This window comes from Scaptodrosophila lebanonensis, unplaced genomic scaffold, assembly GCF_003285725.1.
Source record: "Scaptodrosophila lebanonensis strain 11010-0011.00,11010-0021.00 unplaced genomic scaffold, SlebRS2 tig00000043-arrow-pilon, whole genome shotgun sequence".
In the NCBI taxonomy this organism is placed as follows: Eukaryota; Metazoa; Arthropoda; class Insecta; order Diptera; family Drosophilidae; genus Scaptodrosophila; species Scaptodrosophila lebanonensis.
Genome location: NW_022060545.1, coordinates 3,507,355 through 3,525,874, shown reverse-complemented (window position 1 = coordinate 3,525,874; position 18,520 = coordinate 3,507,355). Strand labels below are relative to the sequence as shown.

At 38.7% G+C, this 18,520-nt stretch overlaps 6 protein-coding genes across 11 annotated transcripts; 2 read left to right on the top strand and 4 right to left on the bottom strand.

Moving 5' to 3' along the window:
- Positions 1–1,138: 1,138 nt before the first annotated feature.
- LOC115622276 (sterile alpha motif domain-containing protein 15) lies at positions 1,139–3,011 on the bottom strand. The gene is made up of 2 exons (XM_030516177.1): positions 2,964–3,011; positions 1,139–2,671 (listed from the first exon to the last, which is right to left on the bottom strand). Exons 1-2 carry the CDS (start codon positions 3,009–3,011, stop codon positions 1,139–1,141), a joined length of 1,581 nt encoding a protein of 526 aa, XP_030372037.1.
- A 1,967-nt stretch (positions 3,012–4,978) lies between these two features.
- Positions 4,979–9,560, top strand: LOC115622275. Its single transcript, XM_030516176.1, has 3 exons — positions 4,979–6,056; positions 6,910–7,091; positions 8,961–9,560. The coding sequence occupies exons 1-3, from the start codon at positions 4,979–4,981 to the stop codon at positions 9,558–9,560; spliced, it is 1,860 nt and encodes a 619-aa protein (XP_030372036.1).
- A 58-nt stretch (positions 9,561–9,618) lies between these two features.
- Positions 9,619–10,564, bottom strand: LOC115622274 (peritrophin-48-like). Its single transcript, XM_030516175.1, has 3 exons — positions 10,561–10,564; positions 10,428–10,492; positions 9,619–10,356 (listed from the first exon to the last, which is right to left on the bottom strand). Exons 1-3 carry the CDS (start codon positions 10,562–10,564, stop codon positions 9,619–9,621), a joined length of 807 nt encoding a protein of 268 aa, XP_030372035.1.
- A 987-nt stretch (positions 10,565–11,551) lies between these two features.
- On the bottom strand, positions 11,552–13,944 carry LOC115623003 (cell surface glycoprotein 1). 6 transcript variants are annotated; one of them, XM_030517172.1, is made up of 4 exons: positions 13,919–13,944; positions 13,506–13,858; positions 13,184–13,226; positions 11,552–13,081 (listed from the first exon to the last, which is right to left on the bottom strand). In XM_030517172.1, the coding sequence occupies exons 1-4, from the start codon at positions 13,920–13,922 to the stop codon at positions 11,664–11,666; spliced, it is 1,818 nt and encodes a 605-aa protein (XP_030373032.1). In that variant the 5' UTR covers positions 13,923–13,944; the 3' UTR covers positions 11,552–11,663. The 6 variants fall into 6 exon arrangements, with proteins under 6 accessions (XP_030373032.1, XP_030373033.1, XP_030373030.1 ...); XM_030517173.1 differs by having other exon boundaries at positions 11,552–12,775; XM_030517170.1 differs by lacking the exon at positions 13,184–13,226 and having other exon boundaries at positions 11,552–13,049; positions 13,227–13,858.
- Positions 13,945–14,158: 214 nt separating this feature from the next.
- Positions 14,159–14,779, bottom strand: LOC115623010 (chitin-binding domain protein cbd-1-like). Its single transcript, XM_030517181.1, has 2 exons — positions 14,736–14,779; positions 14,159–14,681 (listed from the first exon to the last, which is right to left on the bottom strand). Exons 1-2 carry the CDS (start codon positions 14,740–14,742, stop codon positions 14,227–14,229), a joined length of 462 nt encoding a protein of 153 aa, XP_030373041.1. The 5' UTR covers positions 14,743–14,779; the 3' UTR covers positions 14,159–14,226.
- A 2,688-nt stretch (positions 14,780–17,467) lies between these two features.
- Positions 17,468–18,247, top strand: LOC115623008 (putative protein TPRXL). Its single transcript, XM_030517179.1, has 2 exons — positions 17,468–17,506; positions 17,574–18,247. Exons 1-2 carry the CDS (start codon positions 17,491–17,493, stop codon positions 18,173–18,175), a joined length of 618 nt encoding a protein of 205 aa, XP_030373039.1. The 5' UTR covers positions 17,468–17,490; the 3' UTR covers positions 18,176–18,247.
- The last annotated feature ends 273 nt before the right edge of the window (positions 18,248–18,520 follow it).

Here is an 18,520-nt window from a genome sequence, read left to right as displayed (position 1 = left end):
TTAAACCAACGGGCCGACGGACTGATAGACTTGTCTACCCCTCCTCCCACGAAATTTTACAAACACCGATCGATATCATAATAGCCATGTGTCCTTCCGATTAAAATTGACTAAGAAATCAAATTAATTATGCCGTACAAAAAAAAGGTGTTTTATAAAGTAATCAAGACTTGTTTAATTGGTAATTTTCTGGTTGGAAAGGTACACCATTATATGCTCAAAATTATAAATGAAACCAACGGGCCGACGGACTGATAGACTTGTCTACCCCTCCTCCCACGAAATTTTACAAACACCGATCGATATCATAATAGCCATGTGTCCTTCCGATTAAAATTGACTAAGAAATCAAATTAATTATGCCGTACAAAAAAAAGGTGTTTTATAAAGTAATCAAGACTTGTTTAATTGGTAATTTTCTGGTTGGAAAGGTACACCATTACCGATCAATAAAAATTGTATGACAATATGCTCGTGTCAGCGGTAGAAAAAAAAACCATCCAGCAGTACGCAAATATTTAACTCGTTGATAATATATAGTATAATTGTATATCTCGTGGCAGAGTCCATGGGTGGTATACGCGATTCGAAAATGGTCGCGTTGAATTCTGATTCTCGGAGATGCAATCAAAAAGCATGCGAATTTATCAGAGATCAAGCAAAATGTTCTGTAAAATTAATTTTAATGGAATAGTATATCTCAAAAACACAAATTTTGGGGTGGGTAACTAACAATTGGGATCATTTGTCGACAATTTTAACTGATTTTTTTACAATAAATACCTTTTACGATTTGCATTTGCCGATGAACGGAAAACGTATATTGGACGTATGATATGATTATACATAGGCCGTACAAATTACTCCAGAAATGGAGAGAAACTTAAATTTGATTTATTTCATTTATTTAATTCAATTTATTTTCATTGAAAAATCCTATTATGTCCACGAAATGTCCTAAATGCCAGAGAAAGCTCTATTTCAGACAGAGAACTCACAAGAAAAAGTTATCTGTAAGACGATAAATTCCACAATTTTTGGATTAGATTAAATGCAACTTTTGTTGTATGCTCAACGATTTATAATATATCCCTTTATTCTAGATACACAAATGTGATAGCTATTTTTCCGCAACATTTTATTGTCTTCCCTTTTTAATTTGTTTTTGTTTTTTCTGTTTTTTCTCCGTTTTCGGTTTTTCACACTTGGCCATTTTGGGATAGTCACAACGTTTCAGCTCAGCATTAAAGTGCAAGCCTATGGGGCAGTCCATCACCAAAAACAACATATTGCTGCACAACAGGAATTTGCTGCAGTCGTTACGATGGGGAACCAGAGCCTCTTCCTTCTCCTCAGAACAGAAGCCTGCAGTTTCGGCCGGTTTTGATTTTTCATTCTCCAGATTCAAAGAGCATTCAGCTTCTTCTGCCAACATGCATGTGCGATTAGTTGCACTGAAATGTTGGTCGTCTGGACACTGACGTAGCTGGGCCTGCTTTGCCTTGCAAACATAAAATTCACTGCAGGAATCTATCTTGGGCCACTTGGATCCATTCTTTTCTCCCACACATAAGGTTTTGGTAATATCTTTAATATCCTTTTTGCCGCTCTCGGGCTTATTTAGCTCGGTGCCAGGATTCTTTTGCTTGGTTGGCTTATTCGTTGGTCTTGCAGTTGGTGGTACACCCAATGGTTCCTCCTCCTGCTCTTCTTCAGAACTTTCGTAGTCCGAGTCGTCGATAATTGATGCCTCTGTGGGGCTCTTTAGCTCGGTTCCAGGGTTCTTTTGCTTATTAGGCTTAATTGTTGGCCTTGCAGTTGGTCGTAAAGCTGGTAGTTCCTGTTCCTGTTCCTGTTCCTGCTCCTCCTCCTCCTCCTCTGAGCTTGAGTCGTCAATAATAGGTGGTCCTACTGGTTTCTTTAGCTCGGTTCCAGGATTCTTTTGCTTATCTGGCTTAACTGTTGGCCCCGCAGTTGGTCGTATAAATGACAGAACCTTATTTTCCTCCTCCTCTGAGCTTGACTCGTCAATAATAGGTGGTCCTACTGGTTTCTTTAGCTCGGTTCCAGGATTCTTTTGCTTATCTGGCTTAACTGTTGGCCCCGCAGTTGGTCGTATAAATGACAGAACCTTCTTTTCCTCCTCCTCTGAGCTTGACTCGTCAATAATAGGTGGTCCTACTGGTTTCTTTAGCTCGGTTCCAGGATTCTTTTGCTTATCTGGCTTAACTGTTGGCCCCGCAGTTGGTCGTATAAATGACAGAACCTTCTTTTCCTCCTCCTCTGAGCTTGACTCGTCAATAATAGGTGGTCCTTCTGGTTTCTTTAGCTCGGTTCCAGGGTTATTTTGTTTACTTGGCATAACTGTTGGCCTTGCAGTAGGTCGTATAGCTGACAGGACTTTCCGCTCCTCCTCTGAACTTTCAGAGCCCAAGTCGTCTATAATGGCTCCCTCATCATTATCATTATTTGACGCAGTCTCGAAAAGACATTCGACATTATCAGCATCATCACAACGTAGTGTGTTTGGATCGAAACGCTTGTTTTCTTCGCACGTTCCTACTACAGCGTTTCCATCATTGCAAACGTAATACCGATCACATGTTCCAAAAATAGGCAATAAACCACCATTTTTTCCATTGCAAATAGATGTCTTGAAACTGAAGCCGTCCTTGAAAAAACGTTAAGTATCAACAATGGTTATCCTTTAAATGTTTTCATAATTTTGCAATACCTCTAGCTGAGCCAAAATAGCCTTATGTAACACAAATAATATCCAAATTACTCCAAGCAAGCGAGAGACACCCATTGTTTTCGAAATTTGAATCAAACTGAAAACGTTCAGCATGTGCGTAATATTTTTATAGAGTCTCAACCGGTCCCCCATTTTTGCACGATAATTTATCATGTAAAGAGTGATATTTGATATTATCAACGGAAACTGATAACTACTAGTTACTTACCTTCTTCGGTTGTAAAATGATAAGAACTTCTCGCTTTGTTCTACACATGTCTCCTCTTTGATCTAGATTGTGAATTACTCAATGGTCTGTTATTGCGAAGTAGACAAAAACAATCAGTTATAATCTACATATAGTATATCAGAGTTCATTACTCGCTTTGGGATATTTCGAGGAATACCATTGCTTGAGCGAAGTTTGAAAGTTGCAACTACACCCGTATTATTATTTACAGTAGAACATATGTGTAGATAAAAGATTAAAGAGTCCCAAGATCTTCAACTATATGCTTTGATTGCCGGAATCCTTTTTCTTCTTTTTGTTCCAGTCCTACTGTTCCCACCTTGATACGCAAGTAAGTAAATCTATATATATATATATATCTGTCAACAAATATGTAAAGATATTTGAAACAAAAGAGTATAATTATATTTATAATGAGAGTCGCGGGAAGCCAACGGCTATTTTATTTGAAATTCTTTAGGGCGGCACGAAGTATTAAAAGCTGATAATTAAATAATGAATAAAAAACGCAATTGGGATATACTTATTATTTATACCTTGTATATTCAGAAGCATACTCTTACCCGCAAATAAATTTGATAAGATCTGCTTCAATTTTTTGTAACAGCCTGAAAGTATGCAACAAAAACAGAAACATTACAGATAAGTTCCGAAATCATTTGTAGCACTAAGCCGGAACCAGCACAATGCTGTCCATATTAGAAATAATTAAAATTATGAATGGACATTTCGAAAATTCCAAATAATTTTATCCTTACACTTAAAATAAGGTAAGATATTTATTAGAATCGGTTGAAAAAGCAATTACATTATATAAGACATTCCACGATGATTAATTTGTTAGAAGTTTCTGGCATTAATTCTAAATTTAAATTTCTTATCATATATTATTGAATGAGTAAGCAGCATGAATCAAGTAAAAAATTATCTTATGCTGTTGAAAAGTACACAATTCGAACAAATACTTGTATAATACATTAATATTTGCTGAAAATTAGTCGCTTACTTGCCCTTGACCGCTTTAAGGTAAGCAGCGCGAAATATACTATAAGTTATTTTTACTCTATAACATTCTTATCAGCTTATTTCCGTAATTAATTATTATCAGTGGATGAACCTTATAGTATTCAGATATTCTATCTGTTTAATTAAAGCAGCAAGCTACCAAAAACTGCTGTCCGTATTATTTTTAATCGAATCGCTAGTCATTTGCAAGGCATCAAAGCAAAAGAGTCGTAATTATTTCAACAGCTAAATCATTCTATATTTTGCACTAAATAAAAAATTTCAAGGAATAAAGGAATAGTGTAAAGTTCGAAATAATATAACAAAAAAATGTGTGGTATGTGAAACAATGAGAAAATTAACTAGAAGTGCTTCAGAAAAATTAGTGGAGTATTTGCCAAATTTAAGGGAAAGTGTGAGAAAAGAATTACGCTTCTTTCGAGCTGAATTTTTAAGCTGTATCCAGTATTACAGTGAAACTAAATTATAAATAGAATTCATACGGATTATAGCTAGGCCCAAGCCATTACTATTACTATTACAACCAAGTCTCCTTTGCAGTCTTTCAATGGTCTCGTTTCGCCATCCTGGTAGTGATGTTGCGAGTACTCAGAAGTTTTGCTAGCCCGGCATTAAATCAAGGAAATGGGATGTGTAACTCAAAGGAAGATGGAACTGTGTATGCCATTGTTAACAGACAGAATGCATACATTTATTGTCAGAAGCAAAAGGAACTGGAGCTGGTGTGTGCAGAGGGATTTGTCTTAAATTCCAAGACAATGAATTGTACGGTGAATAATAAGAGTGATTTTATTGAGCACTCAGAAACACTCCTGCCAAAGGCATGGGGTTTCAAAAGGACTTGCGTCTCCGACGATGAAAGCTATGAGAATCAGGCTATGTGCGCTGGCCAACCCTTTGGTGCACTGGTCCCGTATCCAAACAATTGCAATCAGTTTTTAGTTTGCAATTGCATCTTTCCAACAGTTATGACGTGTCCGGCTGGTTTATGGTTCAACAACAACTCAAAGCAATGTGATTATAGACAGAACGTAGAATGTGAGAGAAACACAGTCACAACCACAACGCCATCAATAAGCATCTCTACCAACACACCAAGCACAGAACTATCCACAATTTCGTCTGATTCAACCGAGACAACGTCAACCGATGACATCACAGAAGAGAGCACAGGAAGCAGCACTGGACAATCCACAGTGCCGACAAATATATGTTCAGGCTTGTCTGACGGCTCACTACTGCCCTTTACCCAGAACTGTTTCCAGTATATAGAGTGCCAGAGTGAAAATATTGTGTTGTGCAAATGCCCCAACGATTTGCTCTTTGATCCAAAACTGTTAATATGTAGTGATCCAGAGACGGTGCAATGCCTAAGCGAAGACCCGACAACTACAGAAACAACAATAAGCAGTTCTACTCCCGATACTTCCAGTATTTGCCAAGACAAAGAGCTTGGTTCAACAATGCCATATGTGGAAGATTGCCAATGGTATTATTATTGTTGGGGTGATGGATCCTTTTCGCTATTTCCCTGTCCGCTATATAACTGGTATAACCCCCATACCGGCAGCTGTGGCTACGGGTCCCCTACAATTTGTCAGGAATCGACAACAACCAGTCAAACCATTTCAACTACAACAACAATACAATCCACCACAACGGATGAAGGGGAGCAAAATCAGTGCGAGGACCAGCAGTTTGGAGTTACGTTTCCACTGCCAACCAATTGCCAACAATATATCCTTTGTATGGGCGATGGACAATCCGCAGTTGTGAATTGTATTTACTATTCGTGGTACGATCCTCTGACGGGAGAATGTGGCCAAAATGTTTCGCCCACAGCCTGTTCCATAACTCCAACCACAACAGCCGCACCAGAAATAACAACTACCTTGAGTCCTGACCAGATTTGCAAAAATCAACTACTTGGAAAAACATATCCGTTGCCAAGCAATTGCGAAAAGTATATTTTATGCATGGGTAATGGAATGTCTGCCATTGCCAACTGCATCTATAATTCCTGGTACGATCCCAAAACTGGAGAGTGTGGGATGTATGTTGAGCCCACCGCATGCCAAGAGAGACAGCATAGGCAGCATACACAATGAGACTGTGAAGACAACTGAAGCGTTATCTGGAATCAATGAGATGTACAGCCCTGATTCCTTTACTTACTCGTAGACTCCTCATACAAATATATAAATTTCAAAAAGTTCAAATAGGTGCCAAAATAGAGCAGTATTTGAATTGCAAATATATGTATATACTTGTAGTTTATTCAATTAATTTTGATGCTACCCATATATACAAGTATACATTAAAACGGCTCCAAGAGCTCTTTCTCTCGAAGCGAAAGCCGGTTGAGCTTAACGCACGTGAAGATCTATCTACATATCGTCTGAACAAAGTACATATCGCGATTATGGCGACCTTTATAATCAAGCTCGCCCACTCTTATCTTGGTCACTTGGTCACACTGCGTAGCCGAAGTCGCAACATTTCTTAGCATTATTTTATCAGCAGACAGATCTCTCGCTCATATGTAGTGTCCTGGTTGGCGCACAACTCATCCTCAGAATCTGCCTCTGGGAGCACATGGCAAGCTTCGCATACGCTTCCTGCTATCGACATGTTTCCTATTGGCATTTTTATGGTATACATATGTATCTTTAAAATATTAAGACTAATTATAAAGTTATGCTTTTTATTTTTCTGCAACCAGTCTTTATTATATGACTCATAATAAATGCTCACAGTCAGATATAAATATTTCAATAGCCATAGCAAACTTTTATATCAGTGGCACAGGACATGGCCCGGTTATCCCAGTATAATTCTCCCGGGCACGAAAGCACAGTGGCGGTTGGCCCACAATGTATAAATTTATGGCAATCTCCAGGGTATGGTAAATACGATGCTAATGGAGCTAATGCAGCTCTGCACTGCTCGGCAGGATCGACCGGTGCAAAACCAGATTCAATAACGCCACCCACATTGCCTGGAATTAATGGTATGCCCGCTGTTGGTATTATGGCCGGCGAAAATGGATTCCATGGTAAAGGCGCAATCTCACAGCCCGCGGTTTGTGCCAACTCGCAGCGGTTTGACAAATCACTCCATTGATAATTTTCGGGACATCTGAGTATACGTATCTCATAGAAGCGATGGCAATCATTTGGATAAGCCCTGTAAAAGACGCTTGCTGGAGAGGCATCGGGATAGGATTGGTCGGCGCACTGTGAGAACTGTCTGTAGTCACAACGATGACGGAGAGGGCTCCAGAATAGGTATTCTGGGCACTGATTTGGAATGGGTTGGCCTCCACGGCAGATGTAGTATTTGCTACAGTCGCTAGGATCAGGCAACACCACAGGATGATTAGGATCATCGTATATGGGGCAATGATTAAGTCCCAAGGATACATCGGTATATGTGGGCTAGTCAAGAAGAATACAATTCAAAAGGACATATACTAAGTACTGTTATAGCAATATGATGATGCTTACTATTCCAAACTGCGCCTGAACATAGCTAGTAGTTGCCAGGAATAGGCAGATGTATATCAGAGAACCCATCACAACTGTTGTTTCGTATTACTTGGTATATGAACTCTATGGGAAAGCACACTGAATACTTCCCAGTATTGCAACCGCCTTTTATATAATACCTTATCTGCTTAGGTGTATTGACATATCCATACTTTTTTTATTTTGTTTACTTAACGCATAGCTCCGGCCCTTAATGGAAACAATCAACAATACTATATTAATGGTAAGGATGGTGGTTGGCATATTAGAGCCTTAAGTATGGCATCATTGTTAATCGGATTCCCACGATATCATATGTATCTGTAAACAGAATAACTTGTAATTTGCTTTATCTTGCCAGCTGCCTTATGGCCAAATGGAGATTGTGATTGCATGGCTTCAATGGCGCCATTAGGCTTTATTAATATTATTTATACTATACTTAGTTATTTCTATAGCGAGTTAATAAACTCACTGAGATATAAAAATCCAACCACCCATTTAAGTTTATGCAAAATATTATTTAATTGTAAGGCTATTTAGATGCAAATCTTTGCAGAATGACACAAATAATTGTTTTAAAATTCAAATCGACAATGTTACCTTCTGACATTCTGTATGTATCATCCAGAAATTGAACAATTCATTGAACTTTGCAGGAAGTATTTGAACTTGAGGTTACTTTGTTATTTGATGTACTATTTGTAATAATATACTACAAAATTGATTGCTAAATACTAAGAGTATTAACGATTATTTTGGCCACATTAATACTTTCTTCGAGTACGTCATTATTGTGTTCCTTTATTTGTTGCATATACTTGTATATATTTGTATTTATGAAGATATTTATCAGATATCAACACTGAATCGTGGTCATTGAACCGCCACAATAAATGAAATACTCATGCTTGATTAATTGATAATACTCAAAAATATATTATTTGAACTGTATAATGTCAATGTCTCTGGTTGTGATTTTTTTATCGCAGCAATCAGCGATCGCCAGTAATCCATTGTTTTAAAGAATAAGCGGCGAAGAATGCGTATTTACATTAAACATTGTAGGCCCATGGAAATGAAATGAAATCGTTTAACAAGTGCTAATAAAATATGTACTAAACACACTTTCTACATTCTTCAGCAACGGTTGCTTGTCAGTAGGAAAAAATTCCACGCTACTTATCAACAATTCAATGTCATTACTAAGCTAAGCGAGATAACCAGCTTAGGTAATGATATAAAACCCAAAAGGTCTCTACTAGCTGTTTAATTGATTAATCGCTTCAGGAGCTGACAAGTAGGTTTATGCAATTCTTCTTCTCATTGAGCATGTCATCATGACAATTTTGAATTTGTAGTGCGCCATAAAAGTTGCTTCATAATATCTTTGTTGCTGTTGGCATATTACTGTGACGCACAGTATCAGACTCCGGCAAGATTCCCCAATCTCCAGCCCATCCAGCATACGAAGTGTGCCACTAGCATTTACCAGCACAATAGCAATAGCCCTGTCGTCTTTGCTTATCCAGGTGACTGCAAGAAGTATTATAGTTGCTTAAACGGATTGGCCTATACACTCGAATGTCCAGATGGCTTCTACTGGCATGAAGCAGAACTACGTTGCGAACACCAGAATCTAGTTGATTGCACCAACTCCGCTGTTGTGTCTGTGAGCGACATCGGTCATGCCGCCTATCCTGGCGATTGCAATCTTTACTATGAAATACGCACCTGGAATTGTCCGCCAGGCTTCCATTGGAACGCACAAGAGCAGAGTTGTGATTCGGGACTCGAGGGAAATTGTCAGACATACGAGTACACGCAGAACGCAACTCCGCCGACCGTCGACGCAGGAATCGATTTGGAATCGCTATGTGCTGGCAACCAAGGACAGTTTTTGCCTTATCCCAACGATTGCAGACACTTTATACAATGCGATTACATACCGTTTGTGAAGACTTGCCCGCAGTATTTGTACTGGAATTCCAGGCTGCTTACATGCGACAAAATTTGTGTTTAGATTTATTGAGCAATACAATTACAAAGGCATAACCCATTAATAAGTTGTTTCGTTAAACCTAACAGACACCAGCCTGGCAGGACGAAGTTTTGCTGTTGAAACTGTATCCTGTGGCACACTTGCCCTCGTAGACCTCAGTTTGAATACACATGTAGAATTTGGTGCAATCCTTATGGGCGAAGTAAGTATTGGCATTTTTCGAGTCGCTGCAATCGGGCTTGGTGTGGGCCCCACAGCTCATTGCAACATCGGCCACACAGGACTCTGCTTCTTCACTGTAGACATAGCCATAGGCACAATTGCGTTTGGACAACTGGTTGGTATTGCAGACATAGTACTCGTTGCAATTCTCGGCAGCAAACGTTGCATTTTTATCCGTATTGGCACACAGCTTATCCGGAGTCATGCATTTCGCCAAAGCGGGCGATGTACACTTCTGGTCGAACTGCGAATAATGCTGACCTTTGGGACATTCAACATAAAAGGGATCGTTTTCGCCCAAGCATACGTAAAAATGGCCACAGTCTACTGAGGCTATCTTCTCCAAGGGATCTTTTGTAGCGCAGTATCCCTTGACAATCGCACTTGGTTCTTTTGGTATATTGCAGGCATCTTTCGTGCAAGATTTGAGGGAACTATCGAAGCAGGTATCGGGTACTACAGGTGTTGTTGAGTTTTGCCCGTTGGGGGTCTCTGTAGGGCAGTTTATTTCCTGTCCATTTCCATAGGCACATACAATGTACTTCTTGTTTGAATCCGGATGACGTACAATGTCATACTGAACTCCTTTGCATTGCTAAAAATTCAAAAGTTGAAAGTTGAGTTGAAATCGAACCGTACTACAGGTATTATTTTATATCTGCATACGTCTGTAAAGTTCTGTGCCAAACTCAGCTGAACTGCTCCCAGGACAACAATAAGCACAATCCACTCTAAATGTAATCAAATATTCAATTAGTACCATGGGTGTCATTTTATATTCGTAACTAACAATACGTACCCATCGTATTACCTACAAATCCGAAAAGAAACTAACTAATTGTACGTTCTTTTCAGTTCCTTTTATAAGGCCTTGTTTTTAATTGGTGTTCAAGCTTCTTGTTTTTTGCTGAGATAATTGTTTTGTTAACAAGCTCATTTCTAATTCTATGACTTGTTTATTTTTTAATTGCAGAGAACAATGAAATGTGGTGGGTTATTACTTTTGGTGTGTAAGTTTGCAACACGCAAAAGGGAGTATAGTAGATCACATATATAATGGCTGTAAATAAAGCATTTATCACAAGCATGATAAAGGAAATATTAATCAATAGTTAACCCTCTCTCTTCTTTAATATTATTATGCTGCAGAATCGGCCGGCAGTTTTGGCCATAACAAGACAGTTCGACATTTTCAGATATGAGAGTACTCTTTTAAAACGGAACGTATTTTTAATCCTGCTGCAAATTACACTCATTAGTGTAACAATAGCTACAGATATGCCCTTTTAAATTTTAGAACCAATTAAACATCAGTATGTTAGCGTCAAAAGTATAATTAATAATTTACGATAACACTAAGCGTTTCATTCAACTATCAGCGCCAACGACAGATATATTGCAGACGTTCAAGCATATATATAGTGTCTACCCAATCGTCTTGTGTTTCTGATAAAATGCTGTGAATGAAAGAGAGTCTACTATATAAGTACAAAGTTTCAATGCCAAAATGGAATATATTATATATTATTATACATAACAAGTTATGCCAATTTCTTGTCGTCTTAAATAATGTCGCTTTCAGCATGAAAAGAAACTTAATAATAATAATTTGTTAAATAAATAAAATGGAAACACAAATATATATAGTAGCATATACTATACACTATGCAATATACATACACTAACATAAGGAATCATTGAGATATGAATCCATGAGATATGGCACACATATATGTGAAATATGTGTTCCAAATACTCGATAGCAATGGAACTTAAGAAAGACCAAGCAATTTAACAAAACAGAAAAAATTTATTGTACTTTCATTATTTCTTGTGATCTATAAACATAACATTTCATTCAAGTACATTTAAATCCCTTTTTTTTTTGTCTTCTCTTAGTTTTTATAAAATCGTTCTTGAAAACTTACAGTACTTGTTAGATTTCACGCAGGACTGAGTCACAGGATTCCAATAGCGACCTGCATCACAGCTCATTACAATACCCTGATTACCAAAGCATTTAATATATTTTGAGCAATTAGGCTCATAAATTTCGTATAATTGTCCTTCCCTACACTCTATGTGGTTCATGTTGGAATTTTCGCAGTATTCATTTGACCAACCACATAATTTGTGAACCGGGTTCCAATACAGAGGTACTGGGCAGTATCTAATTAGGGGCTTTCCATGATTGCATTGTATATACATTGTGCAATCTGTTGGGTGTTGTATGAAATCAGCTCCGTTCTGACAAGATACTTCATTTGGGTCAATCACATCTACGTTGTTGTAGCATGCACTTTCATTATAGGAACAAACGAATTCCTTATAGTCCCACCACAAATTAGGAGGGCACTCCATATCATACTCAATGCCGTGGCTGCATCGAATATACCTATGGCAATCGGTTGGATTTGGTAAAAAGTCAGCGCCGCTACTGCAAGAAAGTGGCGCAGAAGTACTTGTTTTAGGGGGCTCAGAAGATGTGCTATCTGGAATCTCAGTCGTTGAGTCTTCGGTTGGTTGGGGATCTTCTGTAGATTCTGATGGGCCAGAAGATGTGACATCTGGAATCTCAGTCGTTGAGTTTTCGGTTGGTTGGGGATCTTCTGTGGAGTCAGGCGCCTCCGAAGTCACATCAGTTTCTTCTGGCTCAGAAGATGTGCTATCTGGTACCTCAGTCGTTGAGTCTTGGGTTGGTTGGGGATCTTCTGTGGAGCCGGGCGCCTCCGAAGTCACATCAGTTTCCTCTGGCTCAGAAGATGTGCTATCTGGTACCTCAGTCGTTGAGTCTTCGGTTGGTTGGGGATCTTCTGTGGAGTCAGGCGCGTCCGAAGTCACATCAGTTTCTTCTGGCTCAGAAGATGTGCTATCTGGTACCTCAGTCGTTGAGTCTTCGGTTGGTTGGGGATCTTCTGTGGAGCCAGGCGCCTTCGAAGTCACATCAGTTTCCTCTGGCTCAGAAGATGTGCTATCTGGTATCTCAGTCGTTGAGTCTTCGGTTGGTTGGGGATCTTCTGTGGAGCCGGGCGCCTCCGAAGTCACATCAGTTTCTTCTGGCTCAGAAGATGTGCTATCTGGTACCTCAGTCGTTGAGTCTTCGGTTGGTTGGGGATCTTCTGTGGAGTCAGGCGCCTCCGAAGTCACATCAGTTTCTTCTGGCTCAGAAGATGTGCTATCTGGTACCTCAGTAGTTGAGTCTTCGGTTGGTTGGGGATCTTCTGTGGAGCCAGGCGCCTTCGAAGTCACATCAGTTTCCTCTGGCTCAGAAGATGTGCTATCTGGTACCTCAGTCGTTGAGTCTTCGGTTGGTTGGGGATCTTCTGTGGAGCCAGGCGCCTCCGAAGTCACATCAGTTTCCTCTGGCTCAGAAGATGTGCTATCTGGTATCTCAGTCGTTGAGTCTTCGGTTGGTTGGGGATCTTCTGTAGATTCCGAAGGGCCAGAAGATGTGCTATCTGGTACCTCAGTCGTTGAGTCTTCGGTTGGTTGGGGATCTTCTGTAGATTCCGATGGGCCAGAAGATGTGACATCTGGAATCTCAGTCGATGAGTCTTCGGTTGGTTGGGGATCTTCTGTGGAGTCAGGCGCCTCCGAAGTCACATCAGTTTCCTCTGGCTCAGAAGATGTGCTATCTGGTACCTCAGTCGTTGAGTCTTCGGTTGGTTGGGGATCTTCTGTGGAGTCAGGCGCCTCCGAAGTCACATCAGTTTCCTCTGGCTCAGAAGATGTGCTATCTGGTACCTCAGTCGTTGAGTCTTCGGTTGGTTGGGGATCTTCTGTAGATTCCGATGGGCCAGAAGATGTGACATCTGGAATCTCAGTCGATGAGTCTTCGGTTGGTTGGGGATCTTCTGTTGAATTAAGTGCCTCCGATGTCACATTTAGAACTCTTGCAGGAGAACTCAAATGTTTAATTTTCTTTATTAAGGGATTAGTTAAAGTTTGTTCCCCATTTCGCTTTGTTTCTACAACCAAACTGCTTGAAGGATTGTAAATTATTTCGTGCTTAGAGTTGTCACTTTGCTCGATTTTCACTGCGCTTCCAGATACTGTTAACGCTAATAAAATTAGTATATTGAATCGTTTAAAGGTCTCTGAAAATTGAATTTTTATAATTAGTTGCACGCGTAGGTAATACTTGTATTGCGCCTTACCCATATTGCTTTCAGGGTACCATTTGTAAAAATGATTGTTTCGCGCCGCATGCAGGTACTTATAGCTAATTTTTTAAGTTAGGTCGAATGCATTTGTTATCAGATGTCTATATGTAATTTATTTCTTAATAATCGCTATCAGTACGTTACGGTACTTAGGCTATCAAGTATGTCTGCGATTGCATGATTTTTCTTCATATCACCTCGTTGACTTCATAATGATGATGTATTTTGGGAAAATTACAAATTATTTGCCAGGAACTAATTTATTTCATTTATTAGCTCATATGTACACTTATTAATTTTAATTAAAATATGCATTTGTAATCGCAACGTTGAAGAACTTCATTCCAGTAAAGTAGCGGAGGGCAGCTTTGTACTATTTCATTGCCACTATCACATTGAATGTATTTGCGACAGTCCGGTTCAAAGGGCAAGAACTCGACACCAGCTTGGCATCTTCCCTGGGGACTTTCAGAACTATCGTTGGAGCAGTACTCTGAGTTCCATCCACAAACGTGGAGCTGAGGCTCCCAGTATAGATTTTCTGGGCAAGATTTCAAAACGCCCTGGCCATATAGGCAATGATAGTATTCTCGACAATTTGGCGCAGGTAGAAATTCGTCACCATCATCACATACTATAAATGGTGGAACTGTTGTTGTTATCACCAATTCATTATCTCCTTGTTCTTCAAATGGTAGGGCCCACGTATTGATTACAATAATGACAAAGAAAAAAATTCGCTTCGCAAAATAAAAGACTGAAATTTTTCCATGAGTCATCTTTTGCTATAGGCTTATAAGTTATTTCTCACCCTTCATAATGTTTCCCGGTCTTGCTAAGTATTGCGAAAGGTAAGTTTATGTTGCTTAGTTCAGGTCTCAATAGAAATGTTCCCTATGTGTCAAAACTAAGACAATTTATAGTCGCAAATAGTCGTCAATTCCTTAGAATCATTTTCTAATCACCATTTCCGCACATAAGTATTTGAAAATCCTCAATAGCCTAATTATTTACTTAGCGAACAATGCCTTATCTTTCCTCTGTTGTCATTTACTAAAAGTGTTTCCTCTACGTTGCGGCAAATTGATTTTTGATATAAGCTATGTCGTCAGTTTCTCATTACATTTTGAATTTAAAAACCCTTTTCCCATTGTATAAGCTCCACTAAAGGGGTCAAGCATGTATCATTTTTTATATTTATTTTTGTAATGCCCACAAAATTCATATTGAGATCGTTGTAACGTTATTTTTTAGTGAAGGGTATCTAGCTTCTAAGCAGACTAGTCGTGTTAATTTATTTCTGAATATTTGTTTACAGTGTCCAGTTGATTGCATATTGTTATCAATAGCAAACAACATGATTATTAAGAATTTTAAATACATAAAACATACAATACAAGTATATACTAAAAACGCATTGCAGAAAAGGTAGGTATTTTGTAAATATTTTGAGGCTTTGGGTTTGATTTATTGGAGATGTACTGTAATATTCCAATATTGTACTGTAATATTAATATTGTACACGTTTCTTCAAGTTGTTTTTCTAGAGCTATACTTATAACTACCACAACTTGAAGTACGACATTAACGGATGTCTAATTCAAGTACAAATAGAAATTAAACACCTTCCTGCTACTTTCAGAGACTTTATGTAAGCATTTCAAGGTATAAATCTACTCGACTTTTGCAAACCAATTGATTGCCATAAAATGTATGGCTTACAAGAAAATAAATGTATGGCTTCTATATGAATTACTTCATTTGTAAACTGTAAACTTAGCAGTATCATAAGCCCATATGAAAGTGGTATTAAACAAATTAGGTAAATAACAAGAGAGAACGCTACAGTCGAGCAAGCCCGACAGTGTAATACCCTGTACCCAGGTAAACTTCCGTCACTGAGTTATATGCGCCCATAGCAGCAGCAAAAAGAGGAAGAAGAAGAGCGAACTTGTTGCTGCAGTTTGGGGGGGTTGTACTGGCGAGGATTTGTTTTGCTAATAACTTTTCTTAGAATTGACCGAATTGAATAAAATTGTATACAACAGTAGACAATTATATATTAATTATAAAATTAATTAATAAATTAATAATTAATAAAAATGTGTGCAAAGTTTGGTTTAGGTAGCATTTGAAATGTGGACGCTATTGACGAAATTCTGTAGCGGGGGAAGGGGGCGAAAATTAAAAAAAAAAACATAAACTCGTCCTTACTCGGACCTAGGAGAATCTGGATGCCAACTTTGGTTATTCTAGCTTTTATAGTTTCTGAGATCCTCGCGTTCATCCAGACGGACGGACAGACGGACAGACGGACGGACAGACGGACGGACAGACGGACGGACATGTCTAGATCGATTTCTCTCGTCATGCTGATCAAGAATATATATACTTTATGGGGTCGGAGATGCTTCCTTCTGTATGTTACATACTTTGCACAAACCTAATATACCCTTTTTACCCTACGGGTACAGGGTATAAAAAGTGGTCTATGGTGCTCTAAAAAGTAGAGATGTTCCGAAATCTGCAATCAGGGATCAAAAGTACATAACTAAATATTTCTAACCAATTATTTAAAACAAACCTGTAACTACCATATTTAACTGTAACCCTAGGTGGCCTACCTATTACCTATTGTTTGATTACACTTTGAAAAAGCCAATATGAGGAAAACTTCAACGTTCAAATAAAGAGCATAAATGATTAGACATAAAGGACTTGAAAGCATTTGAAGATGGGATTAAGATAATGGAATCTACCTAAGTAACTGCTCAAGAAACTTAATTATTGAGTATTAATTACCAGCTACAGAAAAAATTCCATATCAGCAATAAACATTCGATAATACAATAATGTAGGTTTATGGGCCAAAGTGAAGTTGTGTACTGTTATCTCGGAGTGCTGATCGAGAAGGTATGTATATGTAATATTAGAGTTCATAACATCTGTTACGCCACCATCCAAGCAATATTCCAAAGATATAATCAATTTAGCCAAACACAACTTTCAAAATTAACTGCTTTTTCAGTTTGCTCACAAGGTCCATTAAAAATATCTGTGTTGAGTCCAATCCTACTATAACTTGCAAATCGGCGGTCCAATGTAAACATGGTCCATCAATCCAATTCATTTCAAACATTTATACCACAATAGTCAACCTCATATTGCTGGATGTGTGGTGGGGGACTTGGCTTTTTAAAAATTATGGCCTAAAAGTATGCCAATACTTTTCAACATTAACCAAAGAAAACTGCAACTTTTATTGATCGGAAGCATTTTACATTATACACTACTGCCAGCCTGCATCTATTAATTATTTTTTCATTTTACATTATTTCAACTCAAAAATAAAATTCACATATTTGAAAAATACTTAGTCTGTTACTTTTCTTAGGTACATCAATTGTTTGATTGAAACATGTTGCTTAAGTAAAGTTAAAGATAAGAAAACAAAACAGGAACATGTCGTATGCTAATTGGATCTCGATAAAGTAACTAAACATTATCTTCGAGCCTCCACTATAAATAGGGAATGCACTTGCGACTGTCTCTTCAATAAAGGTGAGATGGGAGAAATGAAACGTAAGCAACTTTGGAAATTTGTGTTTCAGGAGTAAAACGAGCTAACAAGACGATTGTTCTTTTCCAGCAATTACTTGGATAGTTATCTGCTTGCAGCTACTGTTCTTAGCAACTTCACTCGAGGCAGCATCATGCATTACTACGACTACGACTCCCCCACCTACAACAACAACTTGCCCCAAGAACAGCGAAACGACGGCAAAACCAACTGATGTAACTTCAGGGTCCAGCTCTGCTTCCAGCTCAGATCCTTCGACCACTTCTCTGGCATCATCAACAACCGATGATCCTGACACCAGTGCCTCTAACACAAATGCGCCATCGAGTTCTACAATAGGTCCCACCAACTCTAGTTCCGAGTCGAGCTCTTCTTCCAGCATAGATCCTTCCACTCCGCCTGCGGCATCATCAACAACCGATAGCCCTGACACAACAGCCGGAAGCACAGATGATGCGACAGATGATGGAACATCTTCAACACCTGACCCTTCAGCAACTGCTGATGAAGAATGCCAGAAGAACCCAAGTCCCGGGTATTTACCTTATCCAAATGATTGCCATAAGTTTATTCAGTGCGATGGAGAACGTGGCTTCATCAAGGATTGTCCATCTGGCTTATTCTGGGATGCTAAGCTAATGACATGCTCTACCGTTTGCGTAGGCTTGTAATAATATTTGTTTGTTTAGATGTATACGTATGTATGTAAACGTATATAAAATACAAAGGCATATACTTGTATACACACGTGCATTATAAAAAACCAAAACATTGTCTTTTATCTGTACTTGGGTGCACTCTTGCAGCATAATTCTTGACATTCAACCCTTGACCTTTGTCTCACTGCCTTTTACGCAGCTTCATTCATGAAACGTAGGAATTCTTACCGTTTTGGGAGTGTCGGCCCAACCTCCAACTATTTATGACTTCCAAGAATTATCATGTAAAAGGCCACATAAAATCAATTAAACAAACTAGATGGGCACATGTAGAACATGCAAGATACATACAATGAT